This window comes from Paroedura picta, chromosome 16 (assembly GCF_049243985.1).
Source record: "Paroedura picta isolate Pp20150507F chromosome 16, Ppicta_v3.0, whole genome shotgun sequence".
In the NCBI taxonomy this organism is placed as follows: domain Eukaryota; kingdom Metazoa; phylum Chordata; class Lepidosauria; order Squamata; family Gekkonidae; genus Paroedura; species Paroedura picta.
This window is the reverse complement of record NC_135384.1, coordinates 13,313,262-13,327,556: the sequence shown is the minus strand read 5'-3', so window position 1 is coordinate 13,327,556 and position 14,295 is coordinate 13,313,262. Positions and strand designations below refer to the sequence as shown.

The window sequence follows — 14,295 nt, the reverse complement described above, 5'->3', positions numbered from 1 at the left end:
AAGGAACATTGCCAAAGTTTTGACTAAACCAACAACGATGGCATGACTAATGATCATTCTGTCCCAGAATATTTCATCCACTGCAAATGTTTAACTATTTTATTCTAATTGTGAATGCCACTGATGCATACAGAAAGAGTAAAGATTGAAATGGTCTTGTCCCAAAGTTTGAGGAAAAGAAATTGTCACAAAAATACCTCATTCACATAACTATACGCAAAACCATGGACATTCTACAAGAGAAACCCTTCAATCAATCAATGAGAAATCATTTTCTGTACATTCCTTTTCTTATAAACTGTTTCTTGCTGTTCAAATCAGGTCTTAAAACAATAATGTAGCACTTAGGAAGAAAAATGAAACCCAGTAAGCTACCACTGGAGACCAAGATAGAGAAAATCTCCACAGCCACCATGTATTTTCCTTTGGTGCATAGGTAGGTTGGTACAAAAGACACCCAAACACTGCAAAACACCATCATACTGAAAGTAATAAATTTGGCTTCATTAAAAGTGTCAGGCAGTTTTCTAGCAAGAAAAGCAACAACAAAACTGGCAAGGGATAAAAGACCCATATAAACCAGGACTGCATAAAACATGGTGACTGAACCTTCATTACATTGCACTACAATTTGTCCAGGCTGTGAGTGCATGTCCAGCTCCGGAAAAGGAGGAGAAGTCCCCAGCCAAACCCCAGAGATGCCCACTTGGACAAGAGAGCAGGAGAGGACAATGACACATGACAGTCTCTTTCCCAACCATCCTTTCATCTTGCTGTTTGGTTTTCTTGCCATGAAAGCCAAAACAACAGTGATGGTTTTGGCCAGTACACAGGATCCAGCAACAGCAAAGACGATGCCAAAAGCTATTTGTTGAAGAAGACAGATCACCTTTCCAGGCCATCCAATGAATAGTAAGGAGCAGAGAAAACAAAGGAGGAGGGAAATGAGGAGCATGTATGTCAGGCCTTTATTGTTGGCTTTGACTATTGGCGTTTGCCGGTGCTTTGTAAAAACCCCTAGAACCCAAAGAGTGCTGCAGAAAAAAAGGATAGCGAACGTAGCCAAAACTCTTCCTAATGGATCAGTATAGGAGAGGAATGTTATTATTTTAGGAATGCAGTCATCTCTTTGCTTGTTAGGATACTGGTCATCCGGGCACTGGTTGCATGCCTTTGAATCTGAAAGCCATAGACATGATATTTCACAATGACATCTCCCCCCTGAACTCTCCTTTTTCATGGAAATAGTTGCATAAATAACCATGTTATGTTGAAAAGCTGCTATTCATCTATAGTACAATACAGTGAAATATTTTGCTTGCTCTTTGATACTGATGAGTTGTCTGTTTGTGAGTTGGACACATGCAAACATATTCAAGAATTTGAAGCATGATTAGTGATTATGATCCTGCTTGTCAGAGCTCTCTCAGCCTCACCTCCTTCACAGGGTGTCTGTTGTAGGGAGAGGAAGGGAAGGTGATTGGACGTCACTTTGAGAATCTTATGGAAAGTTAAAAGGTAAAAAAAGGTAAAGGTATCCCCTGTGCAAGCACCGAGTCATGTCCGACCCTTGGGGTGACGCCCTCTAGCGTTTTCATGGCAGACTCAATATGGGGTGGTTTGCCAGTGCCTTCCCCAGTCGTTACCGTTTACCCCCCAGCAAGCTGGGTACTCATTTTACCGACCTCAGAAGGATGGAAGGCTGAGTCAACCTTGATCCGGCTGCTGGGATCGAACTCCCAGCCTCATGAGCAAAGCTTCAGACTGCATGCCTGCTGGGAAGTTAAAAGTGAGGTACAAAAATCAAGTGTTCTTGAATGTTATCTCTGTTTATCATATATGAACAACAATCCACATTTAAATATACTCCTGTTTCCAGCAAATTCCTTGCCAAGTTACTACCAAACTCACAGCCCAGTTCTGATTTTGATAAAGTCACCTATCTGTTATCAGATGTCGACCCCTATATTTCATATAGGGTGGCACTTTTCGCTCTGGCCGCAAGGAAGATCCGAGCCAAAGCTTTTTTACAGGTATCCCCACCTTGATACACCATGGTTTTTTTTAAATTGTAACTCAGTAGCCCTTGACTACAATTTTATGTATGCAATATTGGAGAAATATAGTTTTATTTGTATTTGTACCATATTGTTTTTAATTATGTTTTGTAATGGCCTTTGGCTATACACAATAAATGTTATTGTATTGTATACTACTGTTTCCTTATACATTTTTTATATATCTGTAAAGGGAACTGACCTGGTTTGTTCGCAACTGCTCCTTCTGGACATTGGGAACAACTATAGCAACAAATGGCATCTCCCTCCTCAATTATCTTATTGTAACCTGGATAGCAGTTTTCAGTGCAAGTGGAATGTGGTATTGTCTAAGCATAAACATGAGAAGAACATTCACATATAAAGGCATCTACATACTGGTTTAGTTGTCTGTTGTTTTGCCTCAGTGATGGTTAGCCTCAAACAATGGCAATTTTTCATTCCAAAGAAGCACTTCTGGAGAAACATCTTTGAGTGGAATTTGCTGACCATCCTCAAAATTGGCCATTGAAGTTACTTATTAAAAGTTCCCCCTTTCTATTTGATGTTTATTGCTGGCATGGATGTAGAATCTCTCCAGTGATAGCCTCAACCAATCCATAAGTGATACAGAAGGAGTAAATTCATACTGGATTCTCATTTCCTGCAGCATTACAGCTGAAATTGTAAGATCCTGCATCATAATGTATTGTGTCAGATCAAATCTGACAGCAAGGGATAAGATACAGGAACATTCTGGCAATTGCAATGTATTCCTAAACTTGTCTGAAGTAGGGTTGGATCCCCTTCCAAGTAAAAGCAGTGTTAAAGTCAAAAGACTGGATCTTATGATTCTGTTCCACCAACGAAGAAGCCTTCTTGCAACACAAGAATCTTGGAACATGTTATTTCCATAGAGAGCCTTCATCATTAATCAAACAGAATTATTTTGAACTAAACCCAAGATTGTAGAATGAATAAATATTTTGTTTTATATAGGATTGGATCCTATGATTCCCTTCCAATAAATGTGACTGTATGACATTCTTCTATTACTTTTCACACAAAGCTTTCTTCTAAGTAGTTTTTTTTTAATGATGGAGAGATGGATTTCATTCCATCTTTTAACCATTCCACAAGATGTTCTCTTAATGTACCCCTTACATGTTTTAACAAAAACCATCAGTGGGATATGATCCAACAGGATTGGGAAACTGAGTGGGAGGATGTTGACCATGTATTTTTTTCAAAAACGGAAACTCAAAAAATAGTGACATGCAGATAATGGAAAGAACATTGCAAATATTGGGATTTTGAGGTCATGTTGTTATGATATTTGGTGTTTAAGGCTGCATACAAATATGGAATTTCAGTACAATGATTGGCCTTTTCCAAATGTTATAGAATGGGCCACTCCATACTCGAGACTTACCTGGTTAAATCTCTTTGGCCATTGAATGACTGTCTCATTTATGCTAAACTCTTGGCCAGAAGGAGCCTCAGGATCCATTTTCCCAACTTTCACTTTCTCAAAAGTGCTATTTCGTAACATGACCCAGTTTATAATATCAAAACTTGCTTCCAGGTCTCCATTCTCATTAAAAAACACTTCCTGCCCAGCATTATTGTTAAATCGGACATTTTTCAAATAAGGATGAAGCTAGATGAAATGAGAACATCATAAAGATTACAAATTAGATCATGATGGTCATGTTGGTGACAAGATGGTCAGGTGCAAAGAAATACTGATGGGTAGGATTGAGCCCACTGTTTTGCTCCTCTCCTTATGACACCATTTATATGTATCAGTCTGGTGACCTAGGCCTAGTCTGCATACAATAGATAATGCACTTTCAATGTGCAGAACAGGAAAATCTACTTCTAAAGTGCATTGAAAGTGCATTATCTCATGTGTGCAGACTAGGCCCTACTATAGCTTTTTTAGTGATGAAAGTGAATTCCTTTCTCCTTTTATGACTCTGAAATACTGGTTGAATATGTCCAGTCATGTATTTAGGGAGGGGGCAAATGGGGTGCGAACCATTGGTGCGCCATTGGGGGGGGGATACCACAAGGTCCTTTGCAGCTATGGCCTCAGGAAGAAGCTAGCCCAGAAAATGGGTTTGTGAAGGCTGGGGATGCCACTCTCTTCTTAGGAGTTTCACAAATGGAGGTAGAAATGCAATAATCACACCCAGCCACCTTGTTGAGTTGGAAAGGAGGATCTACTGCAGTCAAATGAGGCAGGGAACTCCTCTTCCATTTCCCAAGTGCCAGTTACTTCTTTGCCCTTCCCCGGGCTCTTCTGGAGCTTATACCTAGAATAAAATATTGTTGCTCTTAAAGGTGCCACTTGACTCAAACTATGTTCAGAAGTGGTTTGCCATTGCTTGCCTCCACATCAAGACTCTTGGAATTCCTTGGTGGTCTTTCTTTCCAGGTTTGGCAGTCAAGTGTGTGTGCTTGTGTGTGTGTGTGGGGGGGTAGTTTTTTACTTCAGAAGAGCTGGGGAAAGGGGAAAGAAAGAGGAGAGAAGGAACTGGCCACTTGCCCAGAGAAAAAAGACCGCCCCCCCACACACACACCTATTCAACACTTTATTTGCAGTTATTTAGACCAGTACAATGAAAACCGTTGAATGAGTTTAAGACTAAAAGTCATAACACCATAGTTCAAAAGTAATTTATATGAAATTTGCAAACCTATAGTTCTTATAAAAAGTGCACAAAGTTCTATTTCCTCTTGAACGTTTTGGGCATTTTAATGGCAATGGCTAAGTCCTTCTGCCTTCCTTCCCTACCCAAAGCAACACAACAACCCTAGAACCCTATCTTGAGTCATGCTCAGATCTGAAGGTGATTGAATGTGACTCCAAAAAAAAAATAGTGGGGTTTTCTGAATGCTGTACCCCTTCCTCTCCCCATATGTCTCTGTTATCCAAATATTATGAGTGGAGAAAAGAGGTATATTGTGTAAGAGTGATAGACTAAGATCCAGGAGATCCACTTATGGGCACCCCTGTCCTTCCAACCTAAGAGGAATAAACAGCCTCCCTCCATCCCACTTCCTTCTTTACTGAATGTTCCCTTCCCCCGGGGTGCAGATCCCTGACTCTTGTAGATGCATCCCCTAAATACTGATTTGAGGAAACCATTCCCTCATAGACAACACAAGCATGCCATGTCTGAGATGGTTCACCACCTTTTGACTGGGTGAGACATAGGTCCCTGCAGCCAGTCCATGGGTCCCAAGGCACACTGTTCTTGAACTGCCATAGGCCCATTATGCATGGAGTGGAAAGTCCACATTTGGGGTGGAATGGCGGCGGCTAAAATCACCAATTATGCACACCGCGGGCAGCAACCGGGCGCAGAGTCAATGTATGCCGCCGAAAAAGCCACGTTAGCGAGATGTGGAAGAAAGTGGAGCTTCCTGGGACAAGGGCGCAACCAGAAGTGGCTCCGGAGTATCCGCGTGCATAATCGGATACTCTGGGTTTTGCCGCCGTTGTGTTCCATCCCGTGCGTAATCGGTTTGCTTCACTTCTTCCTCCTCCTCGTTCTCCATGCCGCCGTTTCAGCAGCCGTGCATAATAGGCCATAGAGAGAACCTCTCTGGGTTTGCAAGGGAACCCAACAGCAGTGCCACCTTCTCTTCTTTCACCTCAGGTATGTGTCAGATGTTTGGCCAGGGGTGAAATTTCAGGGCTTGCTATAGGTTTTGTTTTCCATAGATCCACCTCTGAATCCCTCCCAGTTTTAGTTAATCCAGTGGAAGGGACAGTGTTGGGTAGAGTTTCCACTGCTAAACAAGGATCTGGGAAACCTGAATCCCTGTTCTTCTAGGGAAACATGCTGGGTGACCTATGGCCAGCCACACACTCTCAGACTAACCTACCTGGCAGGGTTGTTGAGGCAATAAAATGGAGAATGATGTCGGCCCCTTTGGGTCTCTACTGCAATTCAATCATCAACTCAACTGGAAGCTTAAAACATTATCATTACTATAGCTACAATCTGATCCCATCCATCCATCAAATAGCGTTCCAGACCCTGATATTACAGGGCTGTTTGTAAGCCTATTTGTTCTCCACAAAGAGAACTTTAGACTAAACAGGAAAATAGCAAAGCATATGTGAAACCAACCAAGATTCATTATAGTTCTCCTTCTAGAATCATGGAGTTGAAAGGTCATCTAGTTCAAGTCCCTGCACAATGCAGGAAACTCACAACTATCTACCCACTCACAGTGACCCCAATTTCATGTGCCGATGACTGCCCACCCACCAAATAAAATCAGAATGCCTGTCTAGTCTGTCCTGGAGGAAACTTGCCTCCTGAGCCCTCTCTTAATAGATACGATATTATATTATTCACTAGAAATATAGCCCATTGCAGTCTGAAATGCAATGGGCGCTAGCAGCCCCCAGGAGTGAGAGTGGGTATTGGGGGGGGGGGACTACCTGCAGTCCTTGCTGGAGTCCTGGGCTTTTGGCGGCGGTGGCCTGACGTTTGAGTCTGGTTGTTATGTATGAAGGCTGAATTTCACTTTATATGTAAGAGTATGACTTGAAAATTTCTGAGAATATGCTTTGTAAAATTAACTAAAGGGGGGGGAAATATGACATAATGAAACTGTGCCTGTTTTTGAAACATTGAAATCTCCTAATAAGTAGAAATCTTCATCTGGTTTGTGGGTGGCTTTCTTATCATAAGGACCAGCCACGTAATTATCAGATATATAGTGATGAAGAATCATGAAGGTGGTAGGGAAGTTGAATTCTTTCTGAGGCTTCATATGGAAATTTTTCCACTTTCTTTTTTGTTTTAATGGACACTGAATTGTTCTCAACATTCCACAAACATTTTCAGTACTTATCAAGCCATTTTCAAGGCTCCCCCCACCCTTTGATCTATCCACAAAGCCATATGTGGGTAGCTCCATTATACAGCTTTAGTAATCCACAAAAAAAGCAACTTCTGTTGTATTAGATATCGTGGTAATTGCCTTTTATCCAAACAATGAGTGATACGTGTTGTTAATCAAATTGAAAGTTATCCTACTCGTCATTCAGTACTTCAACACGAACTCTATATTGGTGTTAACTGAGCTTAACAGGGCATAAAGAGCAGCTGCTGTGTCTCATTCACCCCATGGAAATGCCTCACTGAGTTAGGGGGTATTTTGTATTTTTATTTTTGCCAAAGGAAAAATCCCTGTCCCAATTCTCTTCTTACCTTGTTCTTTCTGGCATCCACTGTGTTTGTGTGCAGCTGGGAAAGCAGGCAATGCTAAAGAGGTGATTGCAGAACAAATAAGGAACAACGACAACAGCTCCCTGCTACTTGGTGGGCAATCTGGTCAAATGCCTCATCAGAAGTTGCTGGAGTCACGCTGCCTTGCAGAGAGCCGTTTTAAGAACGTCTCCGAGGCCCGGGGAAGCCGATCCACGCCCTCCCCAGGGCTCGAAGAGCTTTTTAAAGTGGCAGCGCAGTTTTAAGAAGGTCTCCGAGCCCTGGGAAAGGCGATCCACGCCTTCCCCGGGTCTCGGAGAGGTTTTTAAGGCGGCAGCAGAGTTTTAAAATGCTCTCCGAGACCCGGGGAAGGCGCGGCTCGGCTTCCCCGGGTCTCGGAGAGGTTTTTAAGGCGGCAGCAGAGTTTTAAAATGCTGTCCGAGACCCGGGGAAGGCGCGGCTCGGCTTCCCCGGGTCTCGGAGAGGTTTTTAAGGCGGCAGCACAGTTCTAAAATGCTCTCCGAGACCCGGGGAAGGCGCGGCTCGGCTTCCCCGGGTCTCGGAGAGGTTTTTAAGGCGGCAGCACAGTTCTAAAATGCTCTCCGAGACCCGGGGAAGGCGCGGCTCGGCTTCCCCGGGTCTCGGAGAGGTTTTTAAGGCGGCAGCAGAGTTTTAAAATGCTCTCCGAGACCCGGGGAAGGCGCGGCTCGGCTTCCCCGGGTCTCGGAGAGGTTTTTAAGGCGGCAGCACAGTTTTAAAATGCTCCCCGAGACCCGGGGAAGGGGCTGCAAGGCCGCTCCGCCGGCCGAGAGAAGGCTTCCCGGACCACCCCCCAGCCAAGGCTCTCTGGAGCCTTCTGCCGGCCGACGCTGCGAGGCCGCTCCGCCATATTCCCTGGGCTGCTTGGGGCGGGATTGACACTCGGAGGGGCCAATCAGGAGCCGCTTCGCGGCTCCTGATTGGCCCCTCTGAGTTTTTATCCCGGACCGGTCCCGCCCTAACTCCTCCCCACTACCCCTTACTCTTTTATTCAGTCCGTGGCGCCCGTGGCGCCACGGGCTGTTTACAGATGTGTTCGTTAGTCCATTTTATTATTCACAGCAATATTAGGAAAATGCAATATTTTGTGAAGGAGAACATCATTACCTCCCAGGGCTGTATGTTCCAAGCACTCAGCCTGCTTCCATTCTGCACAGCTTTATGTCCGGAGCTTGATGAATACATGGCATGCAAAACATGTGCCACTGCATATACAGCATTATAAACAGTGTAGCTATAAAAAGATATTTCCAATTCAAACACATTTCCAGGTAGTTCCTCTAGACTCTCCAGGCCAGTGCATTTAGAGCTACCAATCATTTGATGTGTTTTTGAATATACTGTTTTCCAACACCGAAATATCAGTTCCCAAAGTCTTTGGATAACGCTATCTCTTTCATGTAATTGGAGGTTCTGGAGAAATTCCTGAAATTTGGGCAGCTTTTTTGAATGGATAGTAAAGGACAAAGCACCATGGAACTTATCTGAAACGTATTCAGCTGTAAAGTCCCACTGGGCTGTTGAGATCCAGATCTTCCCACTTGGGATGGATGGGATATATAAAGAACTTTGAGAATCTCCATAGATGAGAATGACATTGACAATGCCCTGGGTTAAAGAGTCAATGGTTTCCTTCAATCCATTATCATGGGAACCAAATTTCATGTAAGGAATTCTAAGTGTGAAGGCAGTGCAGATCACATTCCTTGTGAACACTGGAGTAATAGTCTGCAAAAAAGTGTCCCCATTTCTGTCATCGAAAACTATGAGCCCAATCCAAGTCCACTGAAAATGTAGAAGTAATTGTACAATCCCTGATAACTGAAGATCCTGGTTTGGGATCATCCGGTAAAAAATGGGATATTGAACCTTATCACTCAGTTCACGGGCCAAAGAGCCATGGCTGATCTGAAAATAAACAAGCAATGCAGCTAAGATTACTGCATTCTGTAACATTGGATGAGATTTGCTCCATTAACAAATGGAGGGCAGGATCCTGTTTCCGTTGGCTGCAGAGGAAAGGACGTGCAGTAGTGGGTTTAAACTACAAGTACAATGATATAGGCTAGATATCAGGAAAAAAATTCACAGTCAGAGTAGTTCAGCAATGTAATAGGCTGCTTAAGGAGGTGGTGAGCTCCCCCTCACTGGCAGTCTTCAAGCAAAGGTTGGATACACAGTTTTCTTGGATGCTTTAGGATGTTTTGGGCTGATCCTGTGTTGAGCAGGGGGTTGGACTAGATGGCCTGTATGGCCCCTTCCAACTCTATGATTCTATTACAGTTTTCAAGCTTTCATTAAAGAATATGGAAAATAAATTTTCTTTGAACAAGGTTTCTGAAAAGGTATCAGGTAGCCACTGGCTCCTGCCATGAATTGCTTGACAACAGTGCTAGAGGTCTCCATGGAGAATTGCTCCACTCAACCCCCCTGCCTTCCTGTTCCCATATTTTGGCTATTTCTTTCTCACCTAGAGGTGTTGGTGTAAACAATGCTTTTATTTGAAGATAAGAACCCTCCTGTGTGATCCTGAATTGTGTGTAGGTGTAAGAAGCATTTGCCTCTATAATTGCCTTTTGATCCCTATTACTTTTATCTTTAGTATTGCAGGAGTCCTGTGATGGTGTTAGTTCTCTTCTGTAATAAACTACTGAGATTTTTTTTTTTTGCCAAAGCTCTGGGTTTGCCTATTTTGGGGAGATTTACCATGGTTTATGACAAAAGGCTAGATATGTCAAGAGTTTATTCTTCAATGCAGGTTGTAAAATGAGTAAAGATACCATACGGTTTTCAAACAATTAAAAAAAATTATATATTGATCTAGGACAACAGTTACCTGTGGAATCTTGTAGAGACCCAAGACAGTTGCCATTGCACTAGAGGTTGCAGAGCTCAGTCCCCCAATCACAGCCAAGAGATGGTCCTGTCTGCCACATTTATAATTAGGGATTCTGGCATGCTGGGTGGAAAGTAAATTCATGACATTCAGATAAGTGATCTTAGTATTGAAATAATTTTCCATTATGTGGAATCCTAAGGTGATATTGGGCAGGAGTTCAGAATTCTCATTGATTTCCTTTACTGCAAACAATAAAGCCAGATCGTGCTGGTAATTCTTACGCATGAATCTGTAATAAAGAGGCATATAGAACAATGTCATGTTATAAAAAGTATATAAAAAAATAAGGATATTGCTTTAGGATGCTTTGGGCTGATCCTGCATTGAGCAGGGGGTTAGACTAGATGGCCATTATGGCCCCTTCCAACTTTATGATTCTATGATTCTATGATTCTATGGCCTGTATGGCCCCTTCCAACTCTATGATTCTATGATTCTATGATACTCATACTTGTAGTGGATCTCTGGAGACTTGGGTCGAAGTTTTCATGTCCCCTACTAATTGAGTCCAGGGATTGCAGCTCTCTGCATGCAAGGCAGGTGCTCTACCACTGAGCCATGTGGCCTGCTGCTCCAATACCAGATGATGTTATTTCAGCATGGAAGGATTTGGGGAAGACTCACCCTATTATGAACTTTATCAAGACCCTTTTCACTCAGGCTTATACTAGTGGTTAAGAGCTGCTGTTACCTTTAGGGCTCCTACACTCCTCATTGCCTCTTTCCTATGCAAAGACATGCACTTCAGAATGGGGAGGGCTTATCAAGATACCAAGAACTTGGCACTTGTTGACACTTATTTCTGATTTCCAGTTCAGTTAAGCATAAAAATAAGTCCATGGTCCTACAGAGAATGGGTTGTTCCTGAACATACTCAGGGCTGCTATTTCCAGATAAAGAAAGTCAGACAAAGCTTCATGCCTCCCCTCTCTAACAAGAATTTCAAACCCTTCCACATTTTCATTCTTTGGATGGACACCTGGAATATTGGTACAACTAGCACCACTTTTCAGCCTTTTAAATAATTTTTGAAGGAAATATATATTCACCTAGTCCCTCTGCAATATCCTTAAGGCCATATAACACCTTAACATCCTTAAGGCCATATAACACCATCTGATAGATTACATGAAATGAAGAATTGAATTTTAGACTCCTGTAAATATGAGATATCCTTCTCCTCTCTTTTGGGAGCTTGGGGGAGAAATATGCATATCCATGCAATCTCTCTGAAATATCTGACCACACAACAACTATATAATCTCTTAAATGCAATGTAGATTTGGTTAACTTTCAGGAGGGCATTTAGGCTGCAATAAGACAGGATGCAACAATGCTGAGTATAAACAATGCTGGGTATAAACATGGCCACAGTTTTATTACCTCCCCACGGGAGAGTTGGCACAGCATGGGAAAGAATGCCTGAACTAGCAGTCAGCTGACTGCACCAAAAAACCACAGGGTCCAGAGGCACCCTGAGGATCTGCACCATTCCCAGCCAGGAGAGCAGATCCCATAGCCTACTGAAGTCAGCCACTAAGGGAAGCAACCTATGTGGGGGAGCCAACAGATGCCCACCTCATTTGGCTATCCCCTGGCTGACTGTCAAATGAGCCTCTGGCCACCCAGCAGGGTCAGCCATGCTCATTTACATGCAGTCTCATAGGGAGGCCCAAACCTAATGGAGTCTGATCACCCACAGGACTCCCTGCTACCAGGCTCCATCCCATGCAAACCTACAACTGCGATGAATTATTGACAATAAAACAACCCCTCAAGACACAGAACACTGTATTCACATTGACATAGGGTGGGTTGGAGGAATGCTGGTCTCCATGGCATCCAGGGACAAGAGTCCCAGGACCCACACACATGGCGTTTTTTATGGGTGCCACGGGTCCTGGCTCATGCTGACACCATGTGTTCTGCATGCCGGCAGCTTGCCCGGCCCACAGGCTGCTGGGGTGGTCACGTCCACCCCCAGCCAGCCCTCCACAGGCATAAACGAGTGGCCATAGTAAGTCTCAGATGCTTTTTATTAAAGTTTTGGAATTGCTATGCACCTTCTAAGAGCCCTGTATGAAGTTTCAAGCAGAAAATCAATACCGCTAAACTTCCTTGAATTCCCTATATTTAAGAAGCAAGCTGTTTCACAATGAACTATTCCACATGTATTAAATACTGTTCAACATGTATCCAACTCTATGATTCTGTGATTCTGAAAATATATGGGGGGGGGGGAAATTGGCCCCATGTAATCCGTGAAACAAAACCACATACTTACGACATTAAATGCTTATAATTTGGCTTAGGGGATTGCTTGAAATCATCCTGCTCAAATATGTATATTATGTGGGAGAAGACCCCTCCTATGATAAGGTCCCCTGAAGAGTAGTATTCGTGCTCGTTATCAAAGAGTTTGGCTATCATGTAATTCTTATCTCCATCTATTTTGCATACAGAGGACGGCAGGAGAAGAAACTGCAACAAGAGTAGAAATAAAGCCATTTATTGACTAAGCCACTTTCTCATCAAGATTCGTCAAAAGAAAGCCACTCTTCAGAACCATGTTTTTAAAGACTTGTGCCTAACAACTTGTTTTCTTCATATAGTCATTTAGTGCATTTTGTTATTACTGTTGCAAGGGAGGTCAAGTCTTGTTCTGTAATCATCATTGTGGTAATTGCAAGGCAGATCTAACTCCCCAAGGCCAGTTCTTGTCAGTCTGTAGAAAGCAGTAATTCTACTGAAAAAAAAAGTGTATTTATGATGATTTAATAGAGATTTTTGCCAATGCAATTAAGAAACTTGGAGTTACTTCTGGAGAAGTCAGTTAATACAGTTGCAATTTTTTATTTAAAAAAAAGCTTTCTACCAACTTAGTATGTATAATGTGAGGTGGGTGAGGCTGAGAAGATGTTATATGTAAACCATCCTGAGCCATAATGGAAGGGCGGTATAAAAATCTGATGGATGGGATGGATGGGATGGATGGATGGATGGATGGATGGATGGATGGATGGATGGATGGATGGATGGATGGATGGATGGATGGATGGATGGATAGATGGATGGATGGATGGATGGATAGACGGACAGACAGACAGACAGACAGACAGACAGACAGACAGACAGACAGACAGACAGACTTCTCTCTGTTAACTGAAAATTCTGGTTTGGGATCATCAGGTTAAAAAAAATGGATTCTAAATCTTACCAGTCAGTTCATGGGCTAAAGAGCCATAACTGATCTGAAACTAAGCAAGAAATGCTAAGGCCTTAGTAAAAACTATGACGATTGCATTCTAGAACATTTTATGAACTTTATTTTATTACAATGGCTAATTTTTTGTTACAAAAAATATTGAAAACAATGTTCCTTTGTAGAATGTTTATGAAAACAGTAATGTTCAGGACTGCCAAGGGCCACAGCAAGCTGCAGTTTGAATAACATTGTTAAACTGCTAGATCCAATACAGACGTGTCCTTGTAAAGTCTCGTAAAACCCCAAGAGATTTACCATTGCAATGAAGAGCTCAGGCCACCAATGATAGCCAAGAAATAGACTGTCACATTTGGAATTGTAGGGCAGACTAATTCCCAATGCTAATTTCTGCCAGTCGCTGGAAAGCTGAAATGCTAGAGAAAAATCTGTTCATAAGAATTTGGAAAAGTTCCTTTTAAAGCTGAGACTAAATTCTTTTTCTTTTCTGCCTTTATTCATAGTCACTATCGAATCCAATGATCCCAAAGGCCCAAGTTTCAATCTCCACTCTGCCTGGAAGTTCACTAAGAAATATTTATACAGTTGCTATTTCCACACCTGGTGAACTCCACAAAGCTGCTGGGGATGAGAAAATGAGTCACCTAGAAGAAGAGCAGGGGGGGGGGGGAGAAATAAGGTAAAGGTAAAGGTATCTCCTGTGCAAGCACCGAGTCATGTCTGACCCTTGGGGTGATGCCCTCTAGCGTTTTCATGGCAGACTCAATACGGGGTGGTTTGCCAGTGCCTTCCCCAGTCATGACCGTTTACTCATTTTACCGACCTCGGAAGGATGGAAGGCTGAGTCAACCTTGAGCCGGCTGC

At 42.8% G+C, this 14,295-nt stretch overlaps 1 protein-coding gene across 1 annotated transcript; it reads right to left on the bottom strand.

The window, feature by feature from the left end:
* Positions 1-268: 268 nt before the first annotated feature.
* Positions 269-12,883, bottom strand: LOC143825332 (vomeronasal type-2 receptor 26-like). The gene is made up of 7 exons (XM_077313358.1): positions 12,845-12,883; positions 12,493-12,689; positions 10,146-10,437; positions 8,417-9,217; positions 3,469-3,696; positions 2,260-2,386; positions 269-1,179 (listed from the first exon to the last, which is right to left on the bottom strand). The coding sequence occupies exons 1-7, from the start codon at positions 12,881-12,883 to the stop codon at positions 269-271; spliced, it is 2,595 nt and encodes an 864-aa protein (XP_077169473.1).
* Positions 12,884-14,295: the final 1,412 nt, after the last annotated feature.

What these genes read in the sequence shown, in the direction of transcription:
- LOC143825332 (XM_077313358.1), bottom strand. Translation starts at nt 12,883, where the DNA reads ATGATGATTACAGAACAAGACTTGACCTCCCTTGCAACA. An exon ending in GTCTCTACAAGATTCCACAG is followed by an intron (nt 9,218 to 10,145) that starts GTAACTGTTGTC and finishes GTTTATTTTCAG; the next exon opens with ATCAGCCATGGCTCTTTGGC. An exon ending in GGCCAAAGAGATTTAACCAG is followed by an intron (nt 2,387 to 3,468) that starts GTAAGTCTCGAG and finishes GTTTATGCTTAG; the next exon opens with ACAATACCACATTCCACTTG.